General features: G+C 39.8%; 2 protein-coding genes across 4 annotated transcripts in view; one reads left to right on the forward strand and one right to left on the reverse strand.

The window, feature by feature from the left end:
* Nucleotides 1-1,442, reverse strand: part of TYW3 (tRNA-yW synthesizing protein 3 homolog) — a 19,430-nt gene extending 17,988 nt beyond the window's left edge. The window contains exon 1 of one of the 2 annotated variants that reach the window (XM_030865964.2): nucleotides 1,170-1,442. In XM_030865964.2, the coding sequence (XP_030721824.1) occupies nucleotides 1,170-1,343 (174 nt within the window). In that variant the 5' untranslated portion in view covers nucleotides 1,344-1,442. The remainder of the gene's footprint in view (nucleotides 1-1,169) is intronic. The other variant, XM_030865965.3, reaches the window with a different exon arrangement.
* CRYZ (crystallin zeta) lies at nucleotides 1,430-26,159 on the forward strand. 2 transcript variants are annotated; one of them, XM_060304228.2, is made up of 10 exons: nucleotides 1,465-1,571; nucleotides 6,293-6,342; nucleotides 6,465-6,581; nucleotides 8,221-8,373; nucleotides 12,514-12,677; nucleotides 17,002-17,053; nucleotides 21,383-21,532; nucleotides 24,665-24,766; nucleotides 24,867-24,962; nucleotides 25,423-26,159. In XM_060304228.2, exons 2-10 carry the CDS (start codon nucleotides 6,331-6,333, stop codon nucleotides 25,585-25,587), a joined length of 1,011 nt encoding a protein of 336 aa, XP_060160211.1. In that variant the 5' UTR covers nucleotides 1,465-1,571; nucleotides 6,293-6,330; the 3' UTR covers nucleotides 25,588-26,159. The 2 variants fall into 2 exon arrangements, with proteins under 2 accessions (XP_060160215.1, XP_060160211.1); XM_060304232.1 differs by lacking the exon at nucleotides 6,293-6,342 and having other exon boundaries at nucleotides 1,430-1,571.
* Nucleotides 26,160-26,507: the final 348 nt, after the last annotated feature.

The following is a 26,507-nucleotide window of genomic DNA, read 5'->3' on the forward strand; positions in this document are numbered from 1 at the left end:
GAAACAGTGGAAAGTAGAGCTGAAAGGTATACTAGAGTATTTCAGCATAGATGAGTGACATGCACAGAGTTGTGCTTCAGAAAGGGGAATCTGTTAAGTAACATGGTTTGGGGTAGAAAGACTGGTAGAGTTCAGTGAACAGGTAGAGTTCAGTGACCTGTTAGGAAACCACTGCAGAAATCCAGGTAAGACAGGGCAGGAGAAATGGAGGAAGAGAGAGAGATCAAGACGAGCAAGAGTGCCAGTGCTCAGGGGGCAATGGAAGCAATATAAGAATGAGCAGGCCCTGCTAACCTGGGAGACAGGCAAATGGTCTGTCAGTGAGGAGCTAAAGAATGAATTTGAGTGTGCTGTCTTCCATGCTCTGAATTCAGTCCTAATGTTAAAATGAACACACAGCTAACTTTTACAGTGCACTTAATATGCCAGGCACGGTGCTAAAGGTTTCAAATAAATTATCCCATTTCCTCTACATAGAATCCCTATGAAGTGGATACTCTTTATTATCCTTAGTTCATGGGACAAGAAGGGGCTAAGTTTAGATAACTTCCCTAAAGTCACATAGCCAATAATACCCAAAACTGATTTAGAATCTAAGCAGTATCACTCCAAAGCCTGAGGGACTGACCACTATTACAGACTACATACTAACGTACTTTCTCAGGTAATATAAAAATTACCAGAGTTGTAATAACGGAGTGAGCCACTAGGAAGCAGTGAACTTCTTAACCATAGCGATCTTCAATCAAGTGGTTAACAACGATTTGGTAGAGCGGTTAACGAGAAGACAGACGCCTCGCCAGGCTGGGAAGTCCTTAAAATTCCTTAGTATTAAAAAAATAAAATTCTCTAACCCTTGCAACTCAAGATCATTCCAAGGCCAGTAGTTTCAGCATCACTTGGGGGCTTGTTAGAAATACAGATCAGACCCTACTCTAGACCTACAGAATCAGAATCTGTATTTTAAAATATCTCCAAGTGATTGACATACACATTAAAATTTTAGAAGCATTGGTTTAAGTCAGCCTCTCAGTTTCCTTGATAAAGAAACCGAGACCACCGGTCAGAAGAACAAACACAGACAGGGTGTTAACATTGGGTGAGCACAAGGCTCCTGGTGTTGCACACTACAGGGCAGGCGCTGGAAGGACACAAAGGGTCCTGCTCACCCGGTCTAGGAGGATGATGCGGCCAGCGCAGGAACTGGTGGTGAAAAACTGTTCTCGCCCATTTAGGAGCTGCACAAGCTCTACCACATCCTCGTCCACACTGCCTTTCCGGCTGAGGTCCGCTTTGCTCAGACACTGCGCCTTCCATCTTCTGAACTCTGCGCTACGATCCATGCGACGAGGGAGTCAGGGTCTGTACTTTCACATTAACCCCGCCTTTCCCTGGGGGCAGCCATATTGAAGCCAGTGGTGGCCGGAAAGGCCCAAACTCCTTCCTCGGGCCCGCCCCTGGGGGCGGGGCTAGGCGGAGCCTGAAAGCGCCGCGGATGACGCGGCCCGTGCCTTTTTTCCGTGGAACCTGAGGGATCCCTCAGAGACTTTGATTTCCCACTCTAGAACCGGGTAAGTGGTTTAAAAAGCCCCCTTAGTTCAGGCTGCGGACCTCCCCCGCGCTCGTCCCAAAGGAACCGTGCTGGATTTTGACTGCGCTCCTGTCCTGCGTTCCGTCCTCCCCTAGCACCAGTGAATAAGGTGTTCGTGGCCGAAGTTATTCCCCTCCAGGGGCTGCAAGTTGGTCATCCGTAAATCACCAGGGCAGTTTTACTTGCTGGTCCTGAGACCCCGGCTTTGCTTTCTGGCAGGGTGAGCGTTTCGGGTCCCATGGTGGGGCGCCTGTTGGTACTCCCCCCATCCCGCTCCCCCTGCCTATCCTCCCTCTAGATTTCCCCTCGGCCCGGCCTGGGATCTGGATTCCTGCGGCCGCGCGCGTTTGCTGTGACCCCCGCCACAGGCAGCCGGAGGAGCCAATTTCTCCTTTCAGGCTCCTGTTTCCCAGGGCTCTTTCTGTCCGGCCTTTCCTCCTGCTTTGCCATCAGAGTTGCCGTCTTACTTTTGGAGAGAAATGTGTAGATTTTTTTCATCCCCCGCCCCCCCGCCCCATGGCTCCCACCTAGAAGAATTTTCAAAAGAAAGAAAATTAACAAAACACCTTGTGAACACATCGTGGGATATTTACGCAGTTCGTAGAGGAAAGTTATCTCAGTGACCAAGAAAGGTGTGTTAATGATTGAACCACTGAAAGGCAAAGGTTTGGACTATTAGTCCGCAACTAGTAGAAATGGCGGTGTGCTTCCCACTGAAACCACTGGGGTGCTCCATGAGTGTCTGGTCAGCAGTAGTAAATCGCACCGAGCTCCGCTCCATCCAGTCTTTTCCTCAGAATACCTGGAGGGGTTTAGAATAATTATCTATTCAACTCCTTCTCCACCCCTTCTTAACAGAAGTGGGTACTGAGATCCAGGCCAGTGAAGTAACCCGACAAGGTCACATGGCCAGGAAGAGACTTTTCTGTGGCTACTTTTAATTGTTAAAATTTTTTCTGGGTTAAGAATAATAAATAATATGCTGACATGAGTCATTCTTGATCAAAAGCAGCACATTTTGTAATGTTTGATTCTCTTTCCAAGGTTTTTTTCTTGCTAGAAATTCTTAAGAATTATTTAAGAATTTTCTGTTTGCTTTTATGATATGCCTTTGCTTTGGCTTTGTGAATTGATCTGTTCATTTTGTGTGAAAATATATTTCCCACATTTTCCCTATCTCTTTAATTTTCATTTAAACCAAATAGATTCAAGTGTAGCTTGGAAAAGATCACTGTTTGAGGAAGAATTTTAAATTCTGTATTTCCTCCATTTGCAAAGTATGGTTGGCAGCCTTTCAGAGGTAAAAAGTAAAACCAACATTAAACCAAGGTGCTCTAGTTCTTTAAAGTTTATATTTGATAAATAGAAAAACCTATTTGAAGTATAGGCTTAATTAAAATACACAAGCAGTGTGACAAGCCTGCTGCTGACTGCAAATGATTTACTCTGAATAATAGAGCTTACAGCATGTCAGGCGTGCTCTGAAGCACTCACCATGTGCTGTTGCAGTTCATCTTCACAAGGATCCTATGCTAGGGAGTATTGGCCCCATTTTACAGATAGGGAAATTATTAGTTTTCCTAATAGAATCACATCCAGTGTATCTCTAGTAGAGCCCTTAACTTATGGGCATTTGAAAATTTTCAGACTCAGAGCAGATACCTTAATCATAAAATATGTAATGCTACCTGCAATCTCTAAGAAATTAAAGGTCTTATATGCCAACATTTCAAAGGGTGAGATGAAAAGGATTTTACAGTAAGGGGAAAAAAACACCTAACAATATTTAAGGTGTTGGGTTCCAGCTGTGCTTCCGTGTGACCCTGGTGAGTCTCTTAACCCCCTGAATGTTTTCTCATCCATAACATGGATGGTGATTTTATTTCCACTTCTGCACACAATTAAATGGTGGTTTTAATAGCTTGCTTTTCTACCTATTGTGAAAATTATATCAATGGGTGTGAAAGATGTGCTTTTTAGAAGAAATCAGGTATCGCAAGGGTTTAAGAATTGTAATTACTATTAGTGTGTTGTGTTATTTTATTATTTTTTTAGCATAGTACCTATATTATGAAGCAGATGAGGATCCTGTGGGTAGTTGAGGGGGTTCAAAGGCCATGAGTGCAGATTGGAGCCTGATCAATCATGGTGGCAAAGGCTCAGTGGGAAGTAAGATCGCCAGAAACAAAGTAGAAGTCAGAGCTGTCAGGGTCATGCCCTGTTTCCTTAGGAGCTCCATAGGATAAGGTGTAGTACTGGGCAAAGAAGGGGGGTCTTCTAAATCCAGGATTAAGGATGAGTCTCCTCCTTCCTTTGTTCTTTTCTTCCAACTTAGCAAATGTCCAAAAGTGAGGGGAAAAAATGTATGTGCTAGATATTTTTGACAGATCCTATTTCAGGGTAATTTTGCTTTATTATTGCTACAGCTTTTTGAGGGTACCAGTGATGTCTGTTGGTGTAAAGATAGATGTGAGAGCTTGAAAGAAATAAATAGGTAGGAAGTAGGTAGATATTGAAAGTGGAAAAAGAGCTACTCCTCTTAACGTGGTGTGTGTGTGCATTGGGGGAGATGAGGGTGGAGTGGGCAGGAGCTGGGGAGGGGTGGGGCTTGTTCTCTTTGCCCTCTGTGCTCTCTGAGTTTGGTACAGTGCCTTGCTTACAGTTAACGTTCAAAAAATACATGTTGAATGAATAACAACCAGTGTTTGGTATTAGTGTTTTGTTTAAATGATTCTCTGGACTGTGAACTCTTTGAGGCTAAGGACTTGATTTTACAAAAAAGTGCTGTAAATATTGTCACATTAAATCAAAGATGACTATAGAATTATAGAACCAAAGATATTTTAACGAATAAGAAATTGGACAGGAGAAAATAGATGGGAAAGGAACTGTGATATCACTATGTATAGGAGTAAACATTTGTCAGGTTCTGTGGTTGATACTTGCCGTCTCTTGCATGGTAACCCTGAGTGGAACTCAAGTTTTCAGATGAAGAAGCTCAAAAAAAGTGACTTCCTTGCCCAAGACCACACAGCTAGTACATGATAGATCTGGGATTCGTACTGAGAACTGTCAGATTCCACAGCCCACACTCTTTCCACAACACCATGCTGAAGACAAAAAGGAAAAAACAAAAGAACTATCTTCTTATTTTCAGAGTGGAAAAGTCTGATCTGTGCAACCTTTTCTTTTTCTGTTTTATTTTCTTTATGTATATATTTCACTTTCTTCTCTAAGAAATACTCAGCTTGAGCGAAGACCCAAATAGAAATGCGGTAGTGAGACTGCTGGGTAGTAGGTATGGCGTGAGCTGCCTTTTCCTGGTCCTAGCTCCCTGCACAGGACTTCTCACCCTAGGACTGCTTGGTGCTCTACAGTGCAGTGAGGCTTATGCCTGCTTCTGCCCCCCCCCTTTTTTTTATAAGAGGGCTGCCCTTCAGGATATGTCATTGGTAAACAGCCTTTTAGCAATGGAGAGTTTACTTTCTCCTCTGTGCTAGGTACTATATTAAATCATTTTAAATAAAGGGTTTTTAAATGACACAACTTTTGATCAATTATATCAAGAACTTCCCATTAATACCATCAAAGTGCTTTGATTCCCTTCACACATGGAACGCTACTTTATAGTTAGCATGGGCTCCGTTCTGAGGAGTCCTGTGTTGGACTGCAGTACAGCAAAGATCTTTCATCTCAAGCCCTAGTTTCTGCAACTCTTTTTGATGTTTCAGTGGCTCGTGGTTGGTGAATATGATTATTCCAGAAGTTAGCAAAGATGTTCCCGGTGGTGGCAGAGTCTAACGATATTTGATATGGTTAATTTCAAGAAATTGTCATAGCACACAAATAAAATTATGGAGATCAGTCAAAGCCCTTTCATTGCATCTCTATAGGTATAAGATTTTCAAAGTTATCCAATTCTCTATATAAATATTCTTTACCTTTTCTAAACTTATTTTAACTCTTGAGTTTTCATTTCAATATTAACAGTGGTAACGGAGAAAGGTTAACTATAAATTACCCTCATTATTAAAAAAGATTACATACAAAGCAGTGTTTTTAGTTTTTAATGTTTGTTCTTCTTTGTTAAGATGAATGAGCTTCATAAAACTAAGTGTTTCAACATTGATAAATCTCAAAAACTTAATGCTGAGAAGAAAAAGCAAGTTTCAGAATTCAGTACAATATGATCCAATCTAAATAAAGTTTGAAAACATGAAAAACAATAACAATAGCACATATTGTTTACCAATGTAAATACATGTGGCAGTGGTATTACATCTTGCCTGAGAAGGATGAGCACTGAGTTTATGGGAATAGTCATCTCTTAAAACTGTGGGACAGAAATGGGATTGGGGATGGGTACCGGAGGCTTTGGTTACATGTACATGTTTTAGGTTTTTACAATGTTAAGATTTGTTAAAGCTGGGTGGCAGGTAAATGTTTATTATATTCTTTATATTTCTTTCTATATTTGAAATATTACATAATCTAACAAAAGAAGATCTATTTATCTAATGTTAAGAAAACTTAAATTAGCTCCTAGAATTCCAAGATGTTGCAGCCCAAGCTTACACCAAAGGAAACCTAAGATACTGTATCATGTCTCACCTATCCAGATGTTTTTGTTTGTATGTTTGATTCCCTTGTTGAAGGCACTGAATCCCTACAGGAAGTAATATGAAGTACTTTGCTTTGCAGCTGAAGGATTTGTAAGATGAAAGGTCCTCAAACATGAAATGAGATCAGTGGTAAGCTCATGATTTAAACTGTTGTTTGAAAAATTGTTTGATCTTCTCCCTCCAGGAGAAAAAAACATAGTGATAGCCTAGATACAATATGACAATATGTTAATTTTTACCTTAATATCTAGGTCACCATGGCGACTGGACAGAAGTTGATGAGAGCTATTAGAGTTTTTGAATTTGGTGGACCAGAAGTGCTGAAACTCCAGTCGAATGTTGCCATACCAATTCCGAAAGACCATCAGGTGGAAATCATTACTTAAAAACAGGCAATAATTACACTGAGTGTGCATCCCTAGCACATCAAGCTAATGTTCGAAAGAAGCAAACTCACAATGCTTTATAAAGACATTGAATTAGGACAGAGTTTACACTGTTTGCCTCTATAAGCTCTGACAAGGCTAACATAATTCTAACTAGTGAAGTAAATGTATGAAAAGGAATAACATCTTGTAAGAAAAGTTTTAAAGTTGAGAATCATCTGTGTAATTGGATTTTTCTGAATGGAGTCATAAGTAGGTTTGAACAAGTTATTCTGTTACAGACTTTCAGTCATGATCTTTGTTTTATGCATGGGGAAAATAATTTTCTTCTGCATACATGCTTTTTCACATATAAGAAAATTTAAATGCAGAGTTTAATCATTTCCGGTGACTTCAACAATATACTTTTTCAATAAAAATTGTGTATTTTTATTATTGCACCTTCCATGGCTCTCAAGTCTAATTTCCTTAGCAAGCTTTATGAGAGTTTTTACAGTGTGGCCATAATTTGGCAAAGATTTATTTCTTATCATTCCTTCTCAACAGACTGCTGTAACAACACAAGCTTTATCTGGTTTCCCCAAGAGGTCCTGTCATTCCTTCTGTCTTTGCACATACTATTCCTTTAACCTGAAATAGCCTTTTTCTCCCATTCTGAAAGAATTTCTACTCATTCTTTAAGACCTAGCTCAAATACACTTCCTTTGTAAGACCTTTCCTTACTTTTATAGCAGAAGTAATCGTTCTGTATCAGTTAAGGTAAAATTAGCTTCTATTGTTGATGTAGCCTCAAAATGTCAAGGGTTCAACAATAGAAAATGATGTCTCATTCACTAAATTCCACAATTCTAAAATGTTGGTGGATAGAGTTCTCCTCCAAAGTGATTTAGGGACCTGGATTTCTTCCATCATGTGGCTCTGCCACCTTCAACACCTTTCTTCTGAGTTTGCTATGGAAGGGTGGAGACACTATGTGAATTGCCTAGGAAGGTCTTTGTGGGCCAGGCCTGAAAGGAGCTCTCATCACTTTTGTTCACATTCCATTTGGCTACTCGTAACTGTGAAGGAGCCAGGAAGGAATATTCTTCCTACCTGCCTAGGAGGAGGAGGAAATAGATTTGATGAGCACATAGTGGTCTCTGCCACACATCCGCCCATATTTCCACCACTGTTTTTCCCAAATGTTTATACTATAGCACATAAACCATTCTGTCTTATCTTTTTTTTCTTTTTATTAGTGCACTCAGATTTTATTTTATTTTTTAAATTTTTATTGGAGTATAGTTGATTTACAATGTAGTATTAGTTCCAGGTATACAGCAAAGAGAATCAATTATACATATATATATATATCCACTCTCTTTTTTCTTTATATTCTTTTCCCATATAGGCCGTTACAGAGTACTGAGTAGAGTTCCTTGTGCTAGACAGCAGGTTCTTATTAGTTATTTTATATATTATAGTGTGTGTATATGTTGGGTTTGTAAAACTGTAACGTGAGCTCATTGAAGGCAGGGTTTTCCTCACCATTTTTATAGCTTCCATAATCACTACAGTCCTAGCATAATGCTGAATGAATGCCTAAATGCTCTGTTTGAACTGAAGTACATTGTTATTGCAGGTTCTAATTAAAGTCCAAGCATGTGGTGTAAACCCGGTGGACACATATATTCGCTCTGGTACTTACAGTAGAAAACCACTTCTACCCTATACTCCTGGCTTAGATGTGGCCGGAATAATAGAAGCTGTCGGAGAGAGTGTATCGGCTTTCAAGGTATTACATTTTTAATTATTTCTATTTTAGCTTAATATGTATGTATTTTTTTAACATTTTAACATAGCTGTAAAGTATATCTGTGTTTAAGTCTTTAAAAGGCCCCATTACACAATTTCTGCCACTTGGGGGACTCCTCTAGTCAAAAAAGAAATTACCTTTTATCCAGAGACCTTGCTTGTCTGATTGTTGGGAATAAGTGCTGGGTCATTTCTGTGTTTCCATATCCCCGCAGAATTGAACTATGATCCTTTGATTTGACAGAAATACGTAAGGAAAGAAAAGAAGCAAGGAAATTATACTATTTCCTAACTCTTGGTAATACACAGCCAGCATAGTTTTTTATTTCTTCTATAAAATTAGTTTCACAGAATACAGGGAAGGCTAATTCTTTTGAATAATCAGTAAAAGATGAAAAAATGCAAGGTCAGCTCTACATTTTTAGAGCTGTGACTCAGACCAAGGTGACCGAGTCAATGAAAATGTTATGATCAGGGCTTTCATTATTTATGTGCCAAAAGACATAAAAAACATAGTAAATTCATGTTCTTTCATCTTTCCTCATGATTCCTTGACCTGCTTAACTATGGCAGCACATTTACCAAAATTGAACTGAGACAGCGAAGATTAACGTGGCCCAGGCCCAGGAAGCCAGGCAAATTCCTACAGCTTTCCACTCCTCCGCCTGTGGCAGTCTGGCTTCTGCCCCCACCGCTCCGCTGAAACGATGCTTGCTCCTGTCACTAATGGCCTCTATATTGCTGGAGCTAATGGGCCCTTTTATGTCATTATCTCTCTTGACTTCTGTGTGACACTTGACACTCTCAGCCACTTACTTTTCTTAAAAATCTTTTTCTTCAGCTCCTGTGACATCCTCTCTCTCCCTTCCTCTCTGGGCATCCTTTTTCAAGCTCCCTTTTCTCTGCATGCCCCTCACATCTTGGTGTGTTGCCCAGCGCTCGCCGTCCCTACTTAGACTCTGCTTTTTATATTTTCTCCCTCATGATGGTCTCATACACACCCTTGGTTTCCATTATCACATGTGATATCCTTAGCTTAGAATCTTCTAATAAGCTCTGGACCCGTGCTGTCCAAATACAGTAGCCACTGGCCACACAAGGCTATTTAAAATTCACATTCAATTAAAATGAAAAGTTCATTTACTCAAATGCTTAATAGACCCAGGTGTCTAGTGGCTACCCTATTGGGCAGTGCAGATGCAGAGCATTTACATCATCACAGAAGGTTGTGTTGCAGGGCACAGGACCCACATCGGCAACCTCCAGAAACCTCTTACTCATTGTGTCTAAAAGGGAGCTCATCTTTTCTCACAGCAGATCTGCTGCTGTCTCATGTGACTGTCTTGGTGACATCTGGGGTTTGAGGCTTACCTCTCCATTCACTCTCCCTCACTCAGCTCTCCCTTACTGGAACTGTTTCCTCTCTCCTCTTTTCCTCCCCACTGCCTGTAGTGTAGTTCTGGTTATCTTACATGGTCCTTTACCTGGATTTCTATAATAGGTACAACTTACCACCCTCCCTTCTTCCCCTGAGAATCTATCCTTGCTCTATAAGGAGTAATTTTCTAAAATGTACTTATGATTATTCTACATCTCTGTTTTAACTCTTGCATTAATTCTCTGTAGATTTCAAGGTACTGCTGGAACTGCTTATGTTATGAAAGAAGACTGTTTCGTGCTCTCTCCCCCACCTATCTTTTTCCATTCTTATCTCCCATTCCTTCTCACCCTGTAGTTTATTCTTTAGTAATAACTGTTTGTTCTTCCCTGCATATCCCATGCTCTTTCATCTCTGTGTCTTTGTTCATATTGGCTCTTCTGCGTGGCAGAACTAAACTGAAACTTATATACATGGGTTCAAGGGCTTTTACCCTCCAGCTTTCATTTCTTTTCATTTTATCTCCCGAAACTATTACATTCCACACATTAAACTACTTATTCGTTGGGAATGAATGCTGATGATTTCTCAGCACCTATTCCTGCCACTGTTCCTTGATGTACTTTGTTTCCTTCATCCATAATGACTTTTCCCAGGTCTGGTTTTCAATTCAAGATCTTGTTCTGTCCTTCAAAGCCTACCTCAAATACTAGTTTCTCAGTGAAGCTGTTCTTGAGTGCTTCAACTTAGAAATAATTCCTTTCTTTTTCTTGTACCTATCTTTGATGGCCCATCGTATTTGCCTTGCTTTGTAATTATTTCTATCCTTTTTTTTCCTCTTCCTAGCATTTAAGAAGCTTGAGATTAGGGAGAGTGTCTTGCTATTAATATCCATCACAGAACTTGAAGTACTACTTTCCGTAGTGGATTCTCAGAACAGGTTTGAATTATATTGAAATCAATGCAATGTGTTTTTAAGCTGTAAAAACAGAATTAATCTTACATTAGTCATACTTGACCATTTGCAGGCAACACTGTTAAGCAGTGATGCTTGTCTTTGACTCCTAGATGCCTTTTGAACCTTTTTTATCTCTACCTCACCACATAGTGCTTTATTATAGGGCAAATTTAAGTATACTGAGAATTACTGCCTTACTGTTTTGCTTATTCCGAGGAGTATTTCCTTTTTTATTCTCTTTAAGAAATAGGAGTTAGCTTTTATTGTAATTCATAGCTGATATAGAATTCAGCTAATAAATGACTGAGCCAGGATTTGAATGTAGGTATGGCAGACTCTAATGTTCATATTCTCTCTACTACATTGAGATTGTTGAGGCTAGTTCTTTAATAGACCTGTGAAATAGATTATGAAAAACTGTATTCTCTTACTTTATCTTGGGTGTGTGTGTTGCAGGGGGGCAATAATGAGAAGAGGCAAAAAATGATAATGATTTTCATCATTGTACAGTGTACTCTTCTATTACTGAAAGGAATGGAAGACCGTTCTTTCTCAAACTTAGCCACTAAGTTTGGTTTTAGGCTGACCTGCATAACAAGTAACATGAAAACTATTTTCTACAGGTGTTTTTTATTTTCCTGTATCTTTGTAAACTGTTGTGTGTGTGTGTGTACACTCTCATATATATTTATTCTTGAATCTGTAATCCTACATAGGTGGCAACAACTCTGTTGCCTATTTCATGCTCAATTAAAAAGAAATCTTATAAGATTTCCATGTATTATGGAGAAAAAAAAGAAATAGGAGTTAGGAGAGGTGCTTGTACTGGGCAGTCTAATTTCCCTAGTGTGCAGGTTACTTTGGGCAGGCCTGTAGTGCTTGTGTGGTGCCTTACCTTACCCTCAGTCATGCTTCTGCTTTCCAGTAGCAAGGACCCAGCAGACGTTTGTTTATTGAGAGTTTTTATGTTTCTAGTGCTGTGACAGGTGAAGACATCTGTCCTGGCTCATCTTTGCTGGTCAGATCCAGGCAGAGTTGCCTGCTGTTTGGTGTATGCATGAAAAATGAGGGAAATACAGAAACAAATCTATGGAAAAGATTTAGAACAGGTGTTTGGTGTGTGGAAGAAACCTTACATTTTATTTGTTTCTTCTCCCTTGGTATTTTGGACCAAAAAAAGAAAAAAAAAGTTTTATATTAACTGCCATTTACTAACTGCTTGATCTGAGCTAATTACTGAACTTGTATGTGCGTCAGTTTCCTCATCTGTGTAGTGGGATTATCTAAAGGGAGATAATGAAAGTACTTTCCTCATAGGCTGTCATGAAGATCAAATTAGATAATACTCATTAGACACTTAATGCAGTGCCTAGCACAGCAAGCACTCAATAAAGGTTAGTTATCATCATTATTATTAGACCATGCTGGACATTCTTTCTTTTATTTTTCCTATTTCCCTTGATTTTACTTCTTACTAGTTCCCATTAATAGAACATTTTAAAATGTTCGGTATTTTGAAGTTATTTTTATGAAGTTATTTTTATTTTACTAGTTCCCATTAATAGAACATTTTAAAATGTTCGGTATTTTGAAGTTATTTATTTTTATATTTGAAGTTATATTTATGAAGTATTATGAAGTTATTTTATCTACCTTAGGATGTAGAAAACAGTATATAAATACTCATTTATTTCCTGTTATAAAGGTTGCATTATAAAGGATCGTACCCATTTTGACATCATTTTTAATCCCTAAAGCATTTATTAATTTATTGCTTTCCCCAGAAAGGTGACAGGGTTTTCACTACAAGCACAATCTCTGGGGGCTACGCAGAATATGCTCTGGCAGCCGATCACACTGTTTACACACTACCAGAAAAACTGGACTTTAAACAAGGAGCTGCCATCGGGATCCCGTATTTTACTGCCTATCGAGCTCTGCTTCACAGGTAATAACACACTCTGTCAGCTTTATAATCAGCACTAGAGGAGGGCAACATTAACTGGAGGAGGATAATATATAATTTATGCTTCCTACCACCCGTCCACCGTCGGTCATTTTTGGTTCCCATTTGGTTCCCATTAAGATTTATGGAGTAGAAACTGCTAATTTGGGAGACTATTCTAATCACTGAAGAAAAAAAAGAAGAGCAAAACACTGTCTTTGTCTTCGTCATGCTCACAGTCTAGTAAGTGAAGGGAGTAAGGGAGTAAGAGTAATAATATTGATGTATAATGGGGAAAGGACAGTGGTAGAGATGTGCATAGGTATCTATGGGATCACAAGGGATGTGCCTGTGGTGATGAGCTAGGGCTTCGTGGCAAGATGTAAGACTTGGATTATTTTAAAGCCATGGTTCAAAAATCTTGTTATCCAGCTCCAAAAACTAATTGCTGCAACTTAAAAGGGCTCTACCCTAGACCCACTGGTCAGTTTCCATGGATGATACCTGAGAATCTATATTGTAATTAAATTCTCTAGATATTTGAAAAGGATCAGAGGGACTTATCCTGGGGAAGGGTAGCTGGGAGTGGGGAGGGCATCCTAGACAATGGGAATAGTTGGTGTGGGGGGCAAACATCATGGTATCTGGGGAGAAAGAGCTATAGCAGTTTGCTTTTGTTAGATAGAAGATTTCAAGGCAAAGAGTGCTGAAGAATAAGGTTGGAACATAGTAATCTCTCAATAAATGTTAGCTGCCATTATCAAATAGGCGGGATTCAGATAATAAAAAGCTAGATTATAGCGCTCACACATTGTCCTTAAGGGATTGGGGGGGTCATACAGTGTTTTTTTCAGGAGAGTGATATTGTCATATTTGTGTTTCAGTAAGATCACCTATTTGCTATGCGAAGGATGGATTTGATGACGGGAATGGAGAAAGAGATGGGAGGGTCTTATAGAAGTACGCTCTAGGAACAATACTTAAGGGCTAGAGCAAGGGTCGTGGTAGAGATGGAGAGGAAAGGACAACTGTTTAGGGGATAAAATCAGAAATATTTGGTGACTGCATGTGGAGAATGAGGGAGAGAAAGAGCTTAAGAATACTTACAGCTTTAAACTTGGGTAATGTTTACTTTGACAAAGAGAAGGAGGAAAAAGTTTCAAAGGGAAACTGAGTTCAGTTTTGAATGTGAAACTAAGACAGACATCGTCATGGAGAAGTCCAGCAGTCTGTCGGATGAAAGAGTCTGAAGCTTGAAGCTTGGAGGTATAAATTTGGGGCTGTCAGCATGTGGAGAGCTGACAAAATGAAAGTCATTGAAATCCCTCAGGGAGTGAGAAGAACAGTGGAGTGAGACTAGAACCTTAGTGAGCATTGAAGAGTGTGGTCAAACGTAGGGAACAGAGTCCTAAGGGAACCAAAGGGAGTGTATCCCAAGGGCAAGAGAGTCCAGAGTCACCACGTCTGTTAAACATCTGTTAAGCTTGTAGGTGTTGAAGACAGGAATACCTAGGTTATAGTATTGTCTCCACCTACTACTGGTCAAGTTGCTTTCCTGTCTCAACTGTAGTTTACTGACTTGAAAAACATGGATGATAATAATAGCACGTACCTCATGGGGTGTGCTGAGAATTAAATGAGGTAATTAGTGCATGTAAAGCTCTTAGTATGTGAGTAGTACAGTCAGTGTGGGTAGTGTTAGGGGTAGTAGTTGATGTTGCTAACAAGGAGGTAAGCTAGTTGTCAAATGCAGCAGTGAGGGCTATTTGGGGAAAAATACCAGCCGGGCTTAGCAATTAGGAGGTCATCGGTTGCTTTCGTCAGTTCATTTTCAGTAGAGTGGTGGACAGAAGCTTGATTGAGTGGGTTGAGGAAGGAAAAAAAAATGGATTCTTGAATGGAGACTACTCTTAAAAAGTGGGCGAGACAGGCAGGAAGGGGTAGAAGAGTACTTGAGGAGAGTGTGGGAACAAAAGGTTTTTTTTAAGGATGGACAGGACTTGGACATGTTTGTAGCTGAGAAAGGATCTGTCAGAGAGGGAGAGATGGAAGGCTTGGAAGAGAGGGCGGAGTGGCAGATGGAACAAGATCCTGAGCAGGGCAAGGAGACGACTTAGGACAGAGATAGAGAGATTGGCTTCAGTCGAAAGGAGAACTTATCTGTAAAGCCTGGAGGAGGTAGTGTAATTATGGAACGTTGGTGGGCAGGGAGGTGAGACGTTGAAGGAGGAAGACAGAGAGAAGTTGGGGCAATGTACCATGGGGTCCACGCTGACTAGGGAGGGAAGTGAGGCCAGGAGCAGCAAGAGGGCAGAAAAGGAGCAATTGAGAGACAGCGATCTGTGAAGCTGAAGAAGAAGTTTTGAGAGAGTATGGGATAGGAGGAGTATAGGACAGAATCAGGATAGGAGGTTAATATTGCTTGTTAGTGTCTCATATTCCTCAGGTAGAATGGTTAGGGGTGGCTACCAGGTGTAGGGAGAGAGTGATAAAAGCAGAGGAGAATTCAGGAATTGTGATTTGCGGGTTTCCTCCCACGAATGTTGAAATCTCCCAGATTGGGGCTGGATTGGGGGTGGAGGAGGAAGCCTATGTGCCAGGTCCTAGTCTTCAGTAACTGCGATGGGGTGCTACAGCAGCACAGAAGGCCAGGCCACATGCTCCAGGCCTGCCGTGGGCCCCAGGGACAGAGGACTGTTAGTTCGGGTTCTCCAGAGAAGCAGAACCAACAGAATGTATATATTGATAGATTGACTTGTGGAGGCTTGGTGAGTCTAAAATCTGATGGGGAGGCTGGCAAGCTCTAGAGCCCAATAAGAGCAGCAGTTCAAATCCAAATGCAGTCTGCTGACAGAATCCCTTCTTGCTCTGGGAGAAGTCTGTCTTTGTTCTATTAAGGCCTTCAACTGAATGGGTGAAGCCCATCCACATTATGGAAGATAATCTGCTTTATTCAAAGACTACTGACTTAAATGTTAATCTCATCCAAAAAAGCACCTTCACAGAAACATCCAGAATGTTTGACTCATATCTGGCACCATGGCCCAGCCAAACTGACACATAAAATTAACCATCACAGTGACCCTACACAAGGATAGAAGGATCGTAGCCATGGGGATCCAGGAGAGGGTTAGCCAGCTTTTGCTCCACCCACTGCAGGCCCAGAGGTTTAGGAGAATGTGCTTAGTGTGTGAGGAGTTGTTTATAAGATTTAAAAAACAATCATTGGGAAGCATTTCATGACCCATGGCAGAACGTTAGTAATCCTATTCCCTTACATTTGTATTTTACTTTTTTAAATGTTTTGGTAATACCTATCTCAGTTTATCGTTGCAAACCCTCAGTTTAACTCACTGCCCTCAACCCCTCATCTCCAAGCAAGCATGTTGGAGAAACTTCATTTACTGACTCACAATTGTCATTTGTCAGCTGTTGGCACGGGGGCTTGAGCAGGACTCCAGGTTACTGTGTTCTCACTCCCAGATTGTACATAATGTCTGTACAGGGTGGCCACGCCCTATTGTCCTGGTGAGTAAAGGATCCTTGCTGGGCGTCAGCTCTGGATCACACATTGGTTGCTGGCTTGTGACATCAGCACTTGTCCATCTGAAATGATAAGGCATCCCTCTTTGTCTTGCTGCACGTTCCATGTTCCATGTTTTCAGTGCAATAGAAAAACAGTGGTATGAACCAGAAGTAAAAAGAATATGTCATTTCACCAGAGGGTCTGGACATTTTAGGGGCTGACAGGGGAACCTGTGTGACAGGATTTATTGTGTTTTATACTCTCTTACCATCACTGACTCAGCATTGCTTCCTGCAGCGAGGGCTTAGAGGCTGTGCAGCCAGATATTCAAAGGCATGGAGAAGGAAGGCAGTAGCTGCTATGTTTACTTGGGTATTACTCTGTGTTTACCATGGAATAAAGACTGAGCTGTAACGACCCTGTTTTGCGACACTTTCTGTGGGAATGAATGGCGGACTCCAGTTACTCTAGCAATTTCACTTAACACACCAACAAGGCCTCTGAGAAGGTAGCCCAATAACGTGATCCCAGCATCCCAACGGTGCCTGGCACGTGATAGACTTCCAATAAACATTTGTTGAATGAATAAGTGAATTGAAGGTTTACTTTTATCTGTGGCTCTGAAGAACCACTGTTTGATCCTGTGGAGCTTGGAGAATATCTTGGGTTATATATCACGATGAGTTTCCTCTTTGGGTAAGTGTTAGTTGAACTGAGGGTAGAGTTCTCTTAAGAATTATGACAAGCATTGAGCTTAATTAGCTCCAGAGTAAGGTGATGAAGCTATGCTTTCTTTTTCAGTGCCCGTGTGAAAGCTGGAGAAAGTGTTCTGGTTCATGGGGCTAGTGGAGGGGTAAGTATCTGTTCTTTAAGTTTATTTTTAAAAGAGCTTACGTTTGTGCGTTTCACGTTGTATTTCTTTAAGTTGTTTTTAAAAGCCAAATTTGTAAATATAGTCAGGGGTGCTTTTTTTCTTTTTGTAGCGAGGCTTCTTTAAATTCCGTCTTCTGAAGGTGATTCCCTGTCATTAGTTTAGCATTTCTTGGTTAATTCAATAGATTACCAGGTCAAAAACGTATGCATTAGGTTTTCCACCTGTGTTGGGTATGGACCAAGATAAACTGGCTTTGTTTTTCTCTTCAAGTAGTGAATGTTACAAGAATATTTATTTAGAATTTTAAACAGTTCTTTAAGGTTAATGTAAATTCCACATTCCCTTAGATAAGGAAACTAAGGCTCATTAAAGCTTTACCACTGTTGCCCCAGACAGCACTGCAAAGCCACACTGCGAGAGTCTTTGTCCTTTCTAGCTCCCTTCCTCCTGGCCTGCTGCGCTTTGATGACATTCGTGGGGTACATAGTATACAGCTGTGTCCCTCACACCACAACCCATGGCTTAAAATGCTAATGGGGCTGCGGGGGAGGGGGACTCAGAACTTATAAAATCAGCCCTGCAGTGAAATCACGCAATGCAAGGCTGTCAGAAACCTCTTCAAGAAACTGGCTGTCAATCTGCCTCCGAGGAGCTTAGAGGAAAAGTTAGAGCTCTGAGGTTGGAATTTAACAAGAAATCCACATGACTTCTATCCTGCACGTAAAGGCTTTAGAAATTTTGGAGACAGGATTTCGCATTTTTAAAATATAGGGCCTGGGGCTGGATGGTTCACCTTGAGGAAGCTGCTTAACCCTTTCAGGGCACTGTGTATTCCAGAGAGTAGAGGGAAAGAAGTAACCTATTAATGCCACATTGTTCCCAGAATAATGAGAGGCATCCTGAGAATGTGAATTTACCTCTAAACGTGGCCAGATAATACAAACAGAGAATTCAGACCTCTGCATTATCTGTTACTTAATGTGAACGTATCACCAGGTTTCACACCCAGCTTCCTGTGTACCTTCAATAGATTAATTCTGAAGGATTTCACAGATCAGACTATTTACTAAAAAACACCAAGATTGTCTTTCTGGGGCTTGAGAAAATATGACAGATATACCTTGTCAAAAAACGCCCATTGTTTAGCTTCAGCGAAGAGGCTATTTGGGGGTTAAATTAAATTTAACCCTAAATAACTAAAGGATCTGTCAAACATTCATGTATTTAAATTGCTTTGGCTTTCAGAGAGCTAACCTTGTGCTCTGTATCAAAGGGAGAGATTTCAGTAGGAAGGGGAGAGAAGAGTTTAAAGAAAATCTCTTTTTATTCCCTTTACTCTCTTGTAAAAAGCCAGGTTGCTTCACCATGATTTTTTTTTAAAAGGCAGAATCCGCACTGTTCCCTGTGCTGGCTGAGTTTGTTAAATCCTTGGCTGGCGGGGATAGGCTGGCAACCTGGTGTGTGAAGCACTTCTGATCCTCCCTGCCCTATCAGAGGGAAACAGTGCTGGGTTTTGTCTTGCTTCTGTTTGTACTTTCTGTCCTCATTTAAATCAATTTCCTTTGGGATTATGTTGTGTATTTAAAATGGTGTCGAATGTATGAACACAGCTATTATTCCGATATGTTGGTGGGGAGTGCCCTATTTTAGTGTCAGCAAAATAAATAGAAGAAAAAATAGTTGACACATCATGACATATAATCTATTGAAGGAATATTGTTAGTATAATTGTTGACAAGAATAGAATAAACAGCACCTTTAAAATAGCTACTGAGTGCCCCTTTGAAGTAGTTAGAGCATAAGGAGGTATATTTACATTAACTCTTAGGTTGAAATGTGGTTTTATTAGAAGCCCCCTGTTTTTTTAATTGAAAATTAAAGTAGCAAAAATCAGTCATGCTAACCACATAGTGTATTGTTATTTCATGGAATTGAATGTCTGTTGTACTCAGTACACAGTGAGTTCCCAGTGTTTGTTTTGGTGAAATCAAACAGATCCTCACCGTAACCCAAGTGGGTTCAGGCTCATCACTCCCATATGCCATACAATCTTTAAGGTCTATTTCAGGCCTGGGAGTCTGTGATTCTGTTACAATTTTAATTAGTTTCTATCGTCATTTTTCACCTTAATTCTTTTCTATCATGCCCAATCTATAATCATTTTACCTTTAAACCAGTGGTTATCAATAAGGGGTGATTTTCTATCATCTCTTCTCCCCCTTGGGGACATTTGGCAGTGTCTGGGGACATTTTTGGTTGTTACAACTGGGTAAAGGGGTCTGGCATCCAGTGGATAGAAGCTAGGCATGCTGCTAAACATCCTTCACTGCACAGCATAGTCCCCACTGCAAAGAGATACCCGGCCCAATAGTGCCAAGTTTGAGAAAGCTTGCTCTAAATGTATGGGACCCTTATCTGCGCCATTCATTTGGCATGTGATCAAACGTATTTCCTAGTATTGCAATTTAAATAATTGCTTTTATCTATATTCCTAAAATAATTTTATTTCTCCTTTATACTAAGCACATTTATCTAGTGCTCTAGTCATTTCATCAAGTCCCGTGGCTTTAAACTGATGAATCTCAAATTTACGTTTCCAATTCTGAATTCTTGTTAGCCCATACCCATATTCAGCTGATGACTTTACATCTTCAGTTAGGTGAGCAATATACAGCTCAGCATGTTCAAAGTGAATTCTTAATGCTCTCAATAACTTGATCCTCTCTAATCTTCCTTATCCTAGTCAATCTACCCAGTTAATCTGGCCAAAGACCTGGGAGACATCCTTAATTTTTCTCTTTTCCTCACCTTCCACCTTCAATCTATAAGACAGGCCTGGTCTTCCTACTCCCATTTCCCCCTACCTTCCTTTTGCCTCTCATATAATTGGAATTTCTTTTAAAAGCCTAATTTGGATCATACCCCTCTCCTGCTTAAACTCTCCAGTAGTTCTGCATGGCTCTTAAATGTAATCCAAAGCCTTTACCTCCAAGGCCCTGTGTGCCTTGGCCTCTCTGTGCCCCTCTGGCCTCATCTTCTGCTGTCCCACATGTCCCGCCCTCAAGCCACATTGACCCTCTTCATTTTTTTGTTTAAAATAAATTTATTTATTTATTTATTATTTTTGGCTGCATTAGGTCTTTGCCACTGCACGTGGGCTTTCCCTAGTTGCAGCGATCGGGGGCCACTCCTCATTGCGGCACGCGGGCCTCTCACCACGTCGGCCTTTCCCATTGCAGATCACGGGCTCCAGGCATGCGGGCCTCAGTAGTTGTGGCCAGTGGGCTCCAGAGCGCAGGCTCAGCAGTTGTGGCACACGAGTCTAGCTGCTCCGGGGCATGTGGGATCTTCCCCGGCGAGGGATCAAACCTGTGTCCCCTGCATTGGCAGGCGGATTCCCAACCACTGAGCCACCAGGGAAGTCCCACATTGACCCTCTTTCCGACCTTTGAAGGCCCCAAGCTCATTCCTGGTTCAACCATGACCATTCTGCCTACAACATCTCCAGCAGGCTTCCCCGACCGTCACGTGCTTATCCCTCACTTCATTCAGGTCTCACCTCTTCAGAGCAGCCTTTCCTGATGACCTAACTGGCCCCTTTCCCTATCTCTTTATAACCCAATAGACTGTTTTATTTTTTTCAAGTACTTTTCATTTTCTGAATTTACTTTATTCATTTACTTTTTCATGTGTTTATTATCTTCCCCCTACCTTAGAACATAAATTTCTTGCATGAAGAATCATGTCTTACACACAATAAATAATAAACATTCATCATATTAATGAATAAGTTAATTTGGTCATGTATGTACCTGTCTCCTCCACTTAAGTGGTAGAGGCCTTACCTTTGTTATGTAATATTTTATATGTACAAATAAAGTATGAAGTCATTGAGCACATTTTCATCATCTTTAAACCCTGTATCTTTTGCACAAAGCAGATGCTAAATGAACATTTTGTGCAGTGGTTACAAACTCAAGCTCTGCAATCTGATTCGGTCCAGCTCCTGTTTCCATATACATAAGCTTCAATTTTCTCATCTGTGGACCAGGGACAATAACAATATCTACTTCATAGGCTTCTTGTGAGGATGAAATGAAGCAATACATAGAAAGTATTGAGTGTAATACCTGGCATATTATAAATGCTCAGTAATAGTTAGCTGTTGTTCTTATTTCTTTGCTTAGGCTCTTAAACTTCTTAACAATAGCTAGAACCTAGAAGAACCTAAAGTTAATTATATGTATTTAATAAATGTTTGCAGGGATGCAAAGAATCTAAAATGTTGGGCCATATTTTGTTTTTCAGGTTGGAATAGCAGCATGCCAAATTGCTAGAGCTTATGGCTTAAAGGTTTTGGGCACAGCTGGTACTGAGGAAGGACAAAAGATTGTTTTGCAAAATGGAGCCCACGAAGTGTTTAATCACAAAGAAGCTAACTACATTGATAAAATTAAGGTAAAATTGTTCTATAATTTTATAAAAGTAAAATTTTGTTTCGTGGGAGACATTTTTTTGGTAAGTTCTTTTATCAACTACTCTCTTAAAGTTGTTTGTTTTGCTTATGTGTGTTTTAAAGATTTAATTAGTTTAACAGAGATGTCTAGTTTTCAAACCTTCACTATCATTTCTGTCTTGTTTATTTTTACTAAGTAAAATATAGCCTCTCTAGAGGCTTATAGCTATAAAAACTGGTACTCTTTAATGCAAATCACATTTTAAGTAAAGCCACAGCTTTGTATTTGCAGCTGTGAGGCAGGTTTTTTTTTTTAAATATATATTGTGAAATGATCACCATAACAAGTCTAGTTAACATCTGTCCCCATACACAGCTATAAAATTTGTTTTTCTTGTGATGAGAACTTTTAAGATCTACTCTCTTAGCAACTTTCAAATATATAATACAGTGTTATTAACTGTAGGCACCGTGCTATGCATTACACCCCCATGACTGACTTATTTTACAACTGGAAGTTTTTACCTTCTGATCCCACCTTTACCCCTGTCACCCATCCCCCACCTCCACCCCACCTCTGGCCACAAAAAGGTAGTCTTAATATAATTTCTATTGGTGTATATTTTTCATAGAAGAGAAGTTATCCACTGATTAAAAACTGGATCTGTTTGGCCTAGGGAGTAAAGTTTATTTGTTTACTGGATACTTTGGAGGAGTGAGCACTACCTCATCCAAAGCACGAGATAGAATTTAGTTATTATTGCATCCATTCCGTTGCTGCAATAGAATTCAAACAGATTCTGAAGTTCTCCATTTGTGCTATAGTAGCAGTTTACTAAACACCTATTACTTTGCTAATCCCCAAACTACTTGCTCACGTTGAGAAAGAATTGGTATTTCCAGGTACCGATTACTGCGTAAACAAGGTCATTACAAACTGAGGAAAAATATGACCGAGAGTTTATTACCACTAAATCATCTTGCCAAAAAACTGAGTAAAGGCACTCCTTTGTTATATGTTGAGGGAACCTAAAATTGATTGAGTGTGCACTCAGGATACCAGTATCAGAGATGAAAAATTGTCAGTTATTTTAAGAATATGTTTTTGTTTTACAGTCTAATTCCGTCTCTTCTACTGGTTCCTTATGCTTAAGTCTCTCTTATTCTCCAAAAACATTCTCTTAACTTTTTATCTCCCCCTCCTTTACCACCACACTTCTTGAAAAAGTCAGGGGTACTTACTGCTCTTACTTCCTTACCTCCACTGCAGTTTTGCTTCCACCCCAGCTACTTACAGGGCTTGTCAGGGGTGCTGGTAAGCGCCTAGTTACCAGGCAGCTGCTCTTGGCTCAGTCCTCATCCTGTCTGACCCTGACCACACCTCCTAGAAGCTGGCTCTCTTCTTACTTCTCCGACTTCATTTTCAGTCTCCCTTCTCTTCATTTTACTTAAATGTTGGTATTCCTTAGGTCTTCCCCCTTGCTCTCTAATCTTCTCTGGTGCTGCACCTCCATCCTGATTCATCTCATACGTACCCTTATACTGCTGGTTTCCAACACTACCTCTGGCCTGTTTCATTCCTTCACGCCATCAGCCTACTAGATATTGACACTCATCTGGTCCCTCAGGACAGAAACCCACATTTCATTTCCTGTCCCTGTTGTTTAATCACCATTCTCCCTCCTACCCATCAAATTGGTCACCTCATCTATCAGTGTCTTCTCTGACATGCCTTTCATATACGTCTCTGTTTCTCTTTTCCAGTCATCGTTGTGACTTAGTTTAGTCCTCATCTTCTTCAGCCTTGACTGTTATTCCCAGCTGAGCTAATCTCCCCTCTGTCTTCTGTACTGTCTCCAGCATTATTTGGTTCTCTGTTTAAAAAAAGGAAGAAAGAAAGAAAAAAGTCTTCAGAAATAACTGAAATGAGAGCTCCCTGAGAATAGGAATTTTTGTCTTTCTTGTTCCCTGCTGTACCTCCAGTGCCTAAAACAGTGTCTGGCACAAGAATTAATTAATGAACACCTGCCCCCCAAAAGTCCAAATCTTTTAACGTGCATTTGGTGTGTTTTCACAGTCTGAACCAATTTGCAATTTCTTGTCTCCCACCTCTTCCCCCACTCCCATCTCTTTCCCAGATACGTACTTCAGCTCTGCTGGGCCACTTTCCAGTTCCAACCTGTACTCTTAGTCCCTACATCTTTGCTTTTCTGTTTCTTTTGTCCAGACCGACTGCCTCATGTCTAACTTCCTCTTGCGCCCTCTTCCTTCTGTTTTACTTAAGGAACTCCTACTCATCCCTCAGGGCCCAGGTCATCATCTCTGTGGAATTTTCTCTGACCTTTACAGGTGATCAGAGTTCTAACTTTTATTCCCTCCGTAACCTGTGGTTTATTTCTGCTAATATAGTACTTAGCCCATCACATCACAGCGAAGATTGTAGTGTTTTCCATCTTCCTCACTTTGTTTTGAGCTCTTTATGTCCATCTTGGCATTTCTAGTACCTCTCACAGTGCCTGACACAGGTATTCATTTTTTTGTTAAAATAAATGAATATAAGGTAGATATGTATAGCTTATTTAAGATCCAGTTTTAGATGCTGGGAACCGACCTCTGAGAGCCCAAAGGAAAAGAAATAGTCTGCCAAGCTGATTGTAGACCACTTAGAACAAAACTGAATGCACACACACACACACACAATCCTGCAACAGCAAACAGCCAGTGATTTTTTTCTTTTGTTTTCTGTTTTTTAATAAAAATGGGAAACCCAATATCCAGTTTTGGATTTTTGATTTGTTCCTTCTTTCTCTATTGAAGTACATTTTGAAGATAGAAAATTTTCAGCTAAGGAAAAAGTACTTTATAGTCAAGTTGAGTCTAAGCACCTGAAAATTTTGGACAAATTTTATTTCATTATAGCAATTTATTTAATACAGACCTTTATCATTTTAGATGTTGTAGCTAGTACCTTGGAATTACAGCATCACTATATAATTACATTATCTTAAAATTTGCATTATTAGTCTTTAAAATATAGCATCTTATGTCATTTGAAACACAGTTCTGTAATATATGGGACTATGATATATAGATTATTTTTCCTAATCTACTCTGCATTCTTTTATATTATATAGAAATCTGTTGGTGAAAAAGGAGTTGATGTCATTATTGAAATGCTAGCTAATGTAAATCTTAGCAATGATTTGAATCTTTTGTCACATGGAGGACGAGTAATAGTAAGTATTTCATTTTTTTTTTACCACTTTGTAGTTTTATCGTAATTTAACTCTATTTTGCAGTCATCTTTAACTATAGACATGCTGTTTTTCATACTAGGTTGTTGGCAGCAGGGGTCCTATTGAAATAAACCCACGGGACACCATGGCAAAGGAATCTAGCATAATAGGAGTTGCTCTCTATTCATCCACCAAGGTAGGAAAAGAAGTGACTCTGATTTTGGTACCTTAAACATTGATATAATTTGTCTAGTCAGGCAGACTGAAAATTTAAGTAGATGTTAAAGTTAGTTATCTAAGTGGGTTAAGGATTAATCCCTAGAAGATAACATCCCTAGAAGATAATCCCTAGAAGATAGGGTGACAGTATAATTTTATTTTCCAAGCCAAGGCAGTTATGAAAGAGAAAGGAGATACTATTTGCAATTACTAATTACTTCAGGACGATAGGTATTTTGTAAACTGAGACCGTCACAGACAAATTGCACTAATGGTTAACCTATAGAGAACTACTTTTTTTGTAGTTGTGGACAAGTTGACAAAAGCTACGTATTTGTGAGAAATTCTTAATGTTCTCTTAGATTCTGAAAAACTTTAATGCTTCTGAAAATTAAGTCATGTGTTCCTCTACTGAAAAAACTTTTTCTTTTCCTCAGGAGGAATTTCAGCAGTTTGCAGCAGCCCTTCAAGCTGGAATGGAAATTGGTTGGTTGAGACCAGTAATAGGTCCCCAGTATCCATTGGAGAAGGTGGCCCAGGCTCATGAAGATATCATTCATAGCAGTGGGGCTACTGGAAAAATGATTCTTCTCTTAAAATGATTAATCCTTCCACAGATTTCCTGCGTAATTAAAGGTTTCTTACCTCAGTTTTACGTACACTACATTTGCTTTAATTAGCATTCATTTGATTCAGTGAGTTTCTTATATTAAAAAAAAAATTTATCTTTAGCAATCATAGACATTGGAGTGCAATTTATTTTATAGCTGGGAATATTCTTTATGCCTTCTGCCTCTCATCAAGGATTCATCATAGTAGGAAATAGAATATTAGTGGTCACTTGGCATTGGAGGGCATTACAGAAATTCCTAACTGATACTTGATCATTGATTCCATACCTTTGACTAAAACATGCTAATTCAAAGTAAGACTGCTTGATTTCCAAGCCTACTTCTTTATAAGAACCTTATAGGGACTTCCCTGGTGGTCCAGTGGTTGAGACTTCGCCTACCAGTGCCGGTGGTGTGGGTTTGTTCCCTGGTTGGGAAGCTAGGATCCCACATGCCTTGGGGCCAAAAAAACCAAAACATAAAACAGAAACAATATTGTAAAAAATTCAATAAAAACTTTAAAAATGGTCCACATCCAAAAATCTTAAAAAAAAAAAAAAGAACCTTATAAAGGTTCTTTAGTCTCTGATTAGCCCAGAACTATATTGGACTCTGAAGATTTTCTGGACTAAACAAGACACCTTTTCCAAACTAATCTCATCTAGATCTACAAGTCTCTCAGAAGGGCAAGATAAATGATGTCCAGAGAAATTTGTTAGTTTTCCAATATATTCCTCAATATATTATGACATTCACTAGGTTAATGATTGATTACCAATGATCCATATTCTGTGAGGACAGGAGCCTTATCTTTGATATAATATGATACTAGGTGCATAGTTTCCAAATAGATGCTTATTGATTGATTCAACTTCAAAGTAGATTTAGAGTTACCTGTTTATGTGGTGGGG

Source organism: Globicephala melas, chromosome 1, assembly GCF_963455315.2.
Source record: "Globicephala melas chromosome 1, mGloMel1.2, whole genome shotgun sequence".
In the NCBI taxonomy this organism is placed as follows: Eukaryota; Metazoa; Chordata; class Mammalia; order Artiodactyla; family Delphinidae; genus Globicephala; species Globicephala melas.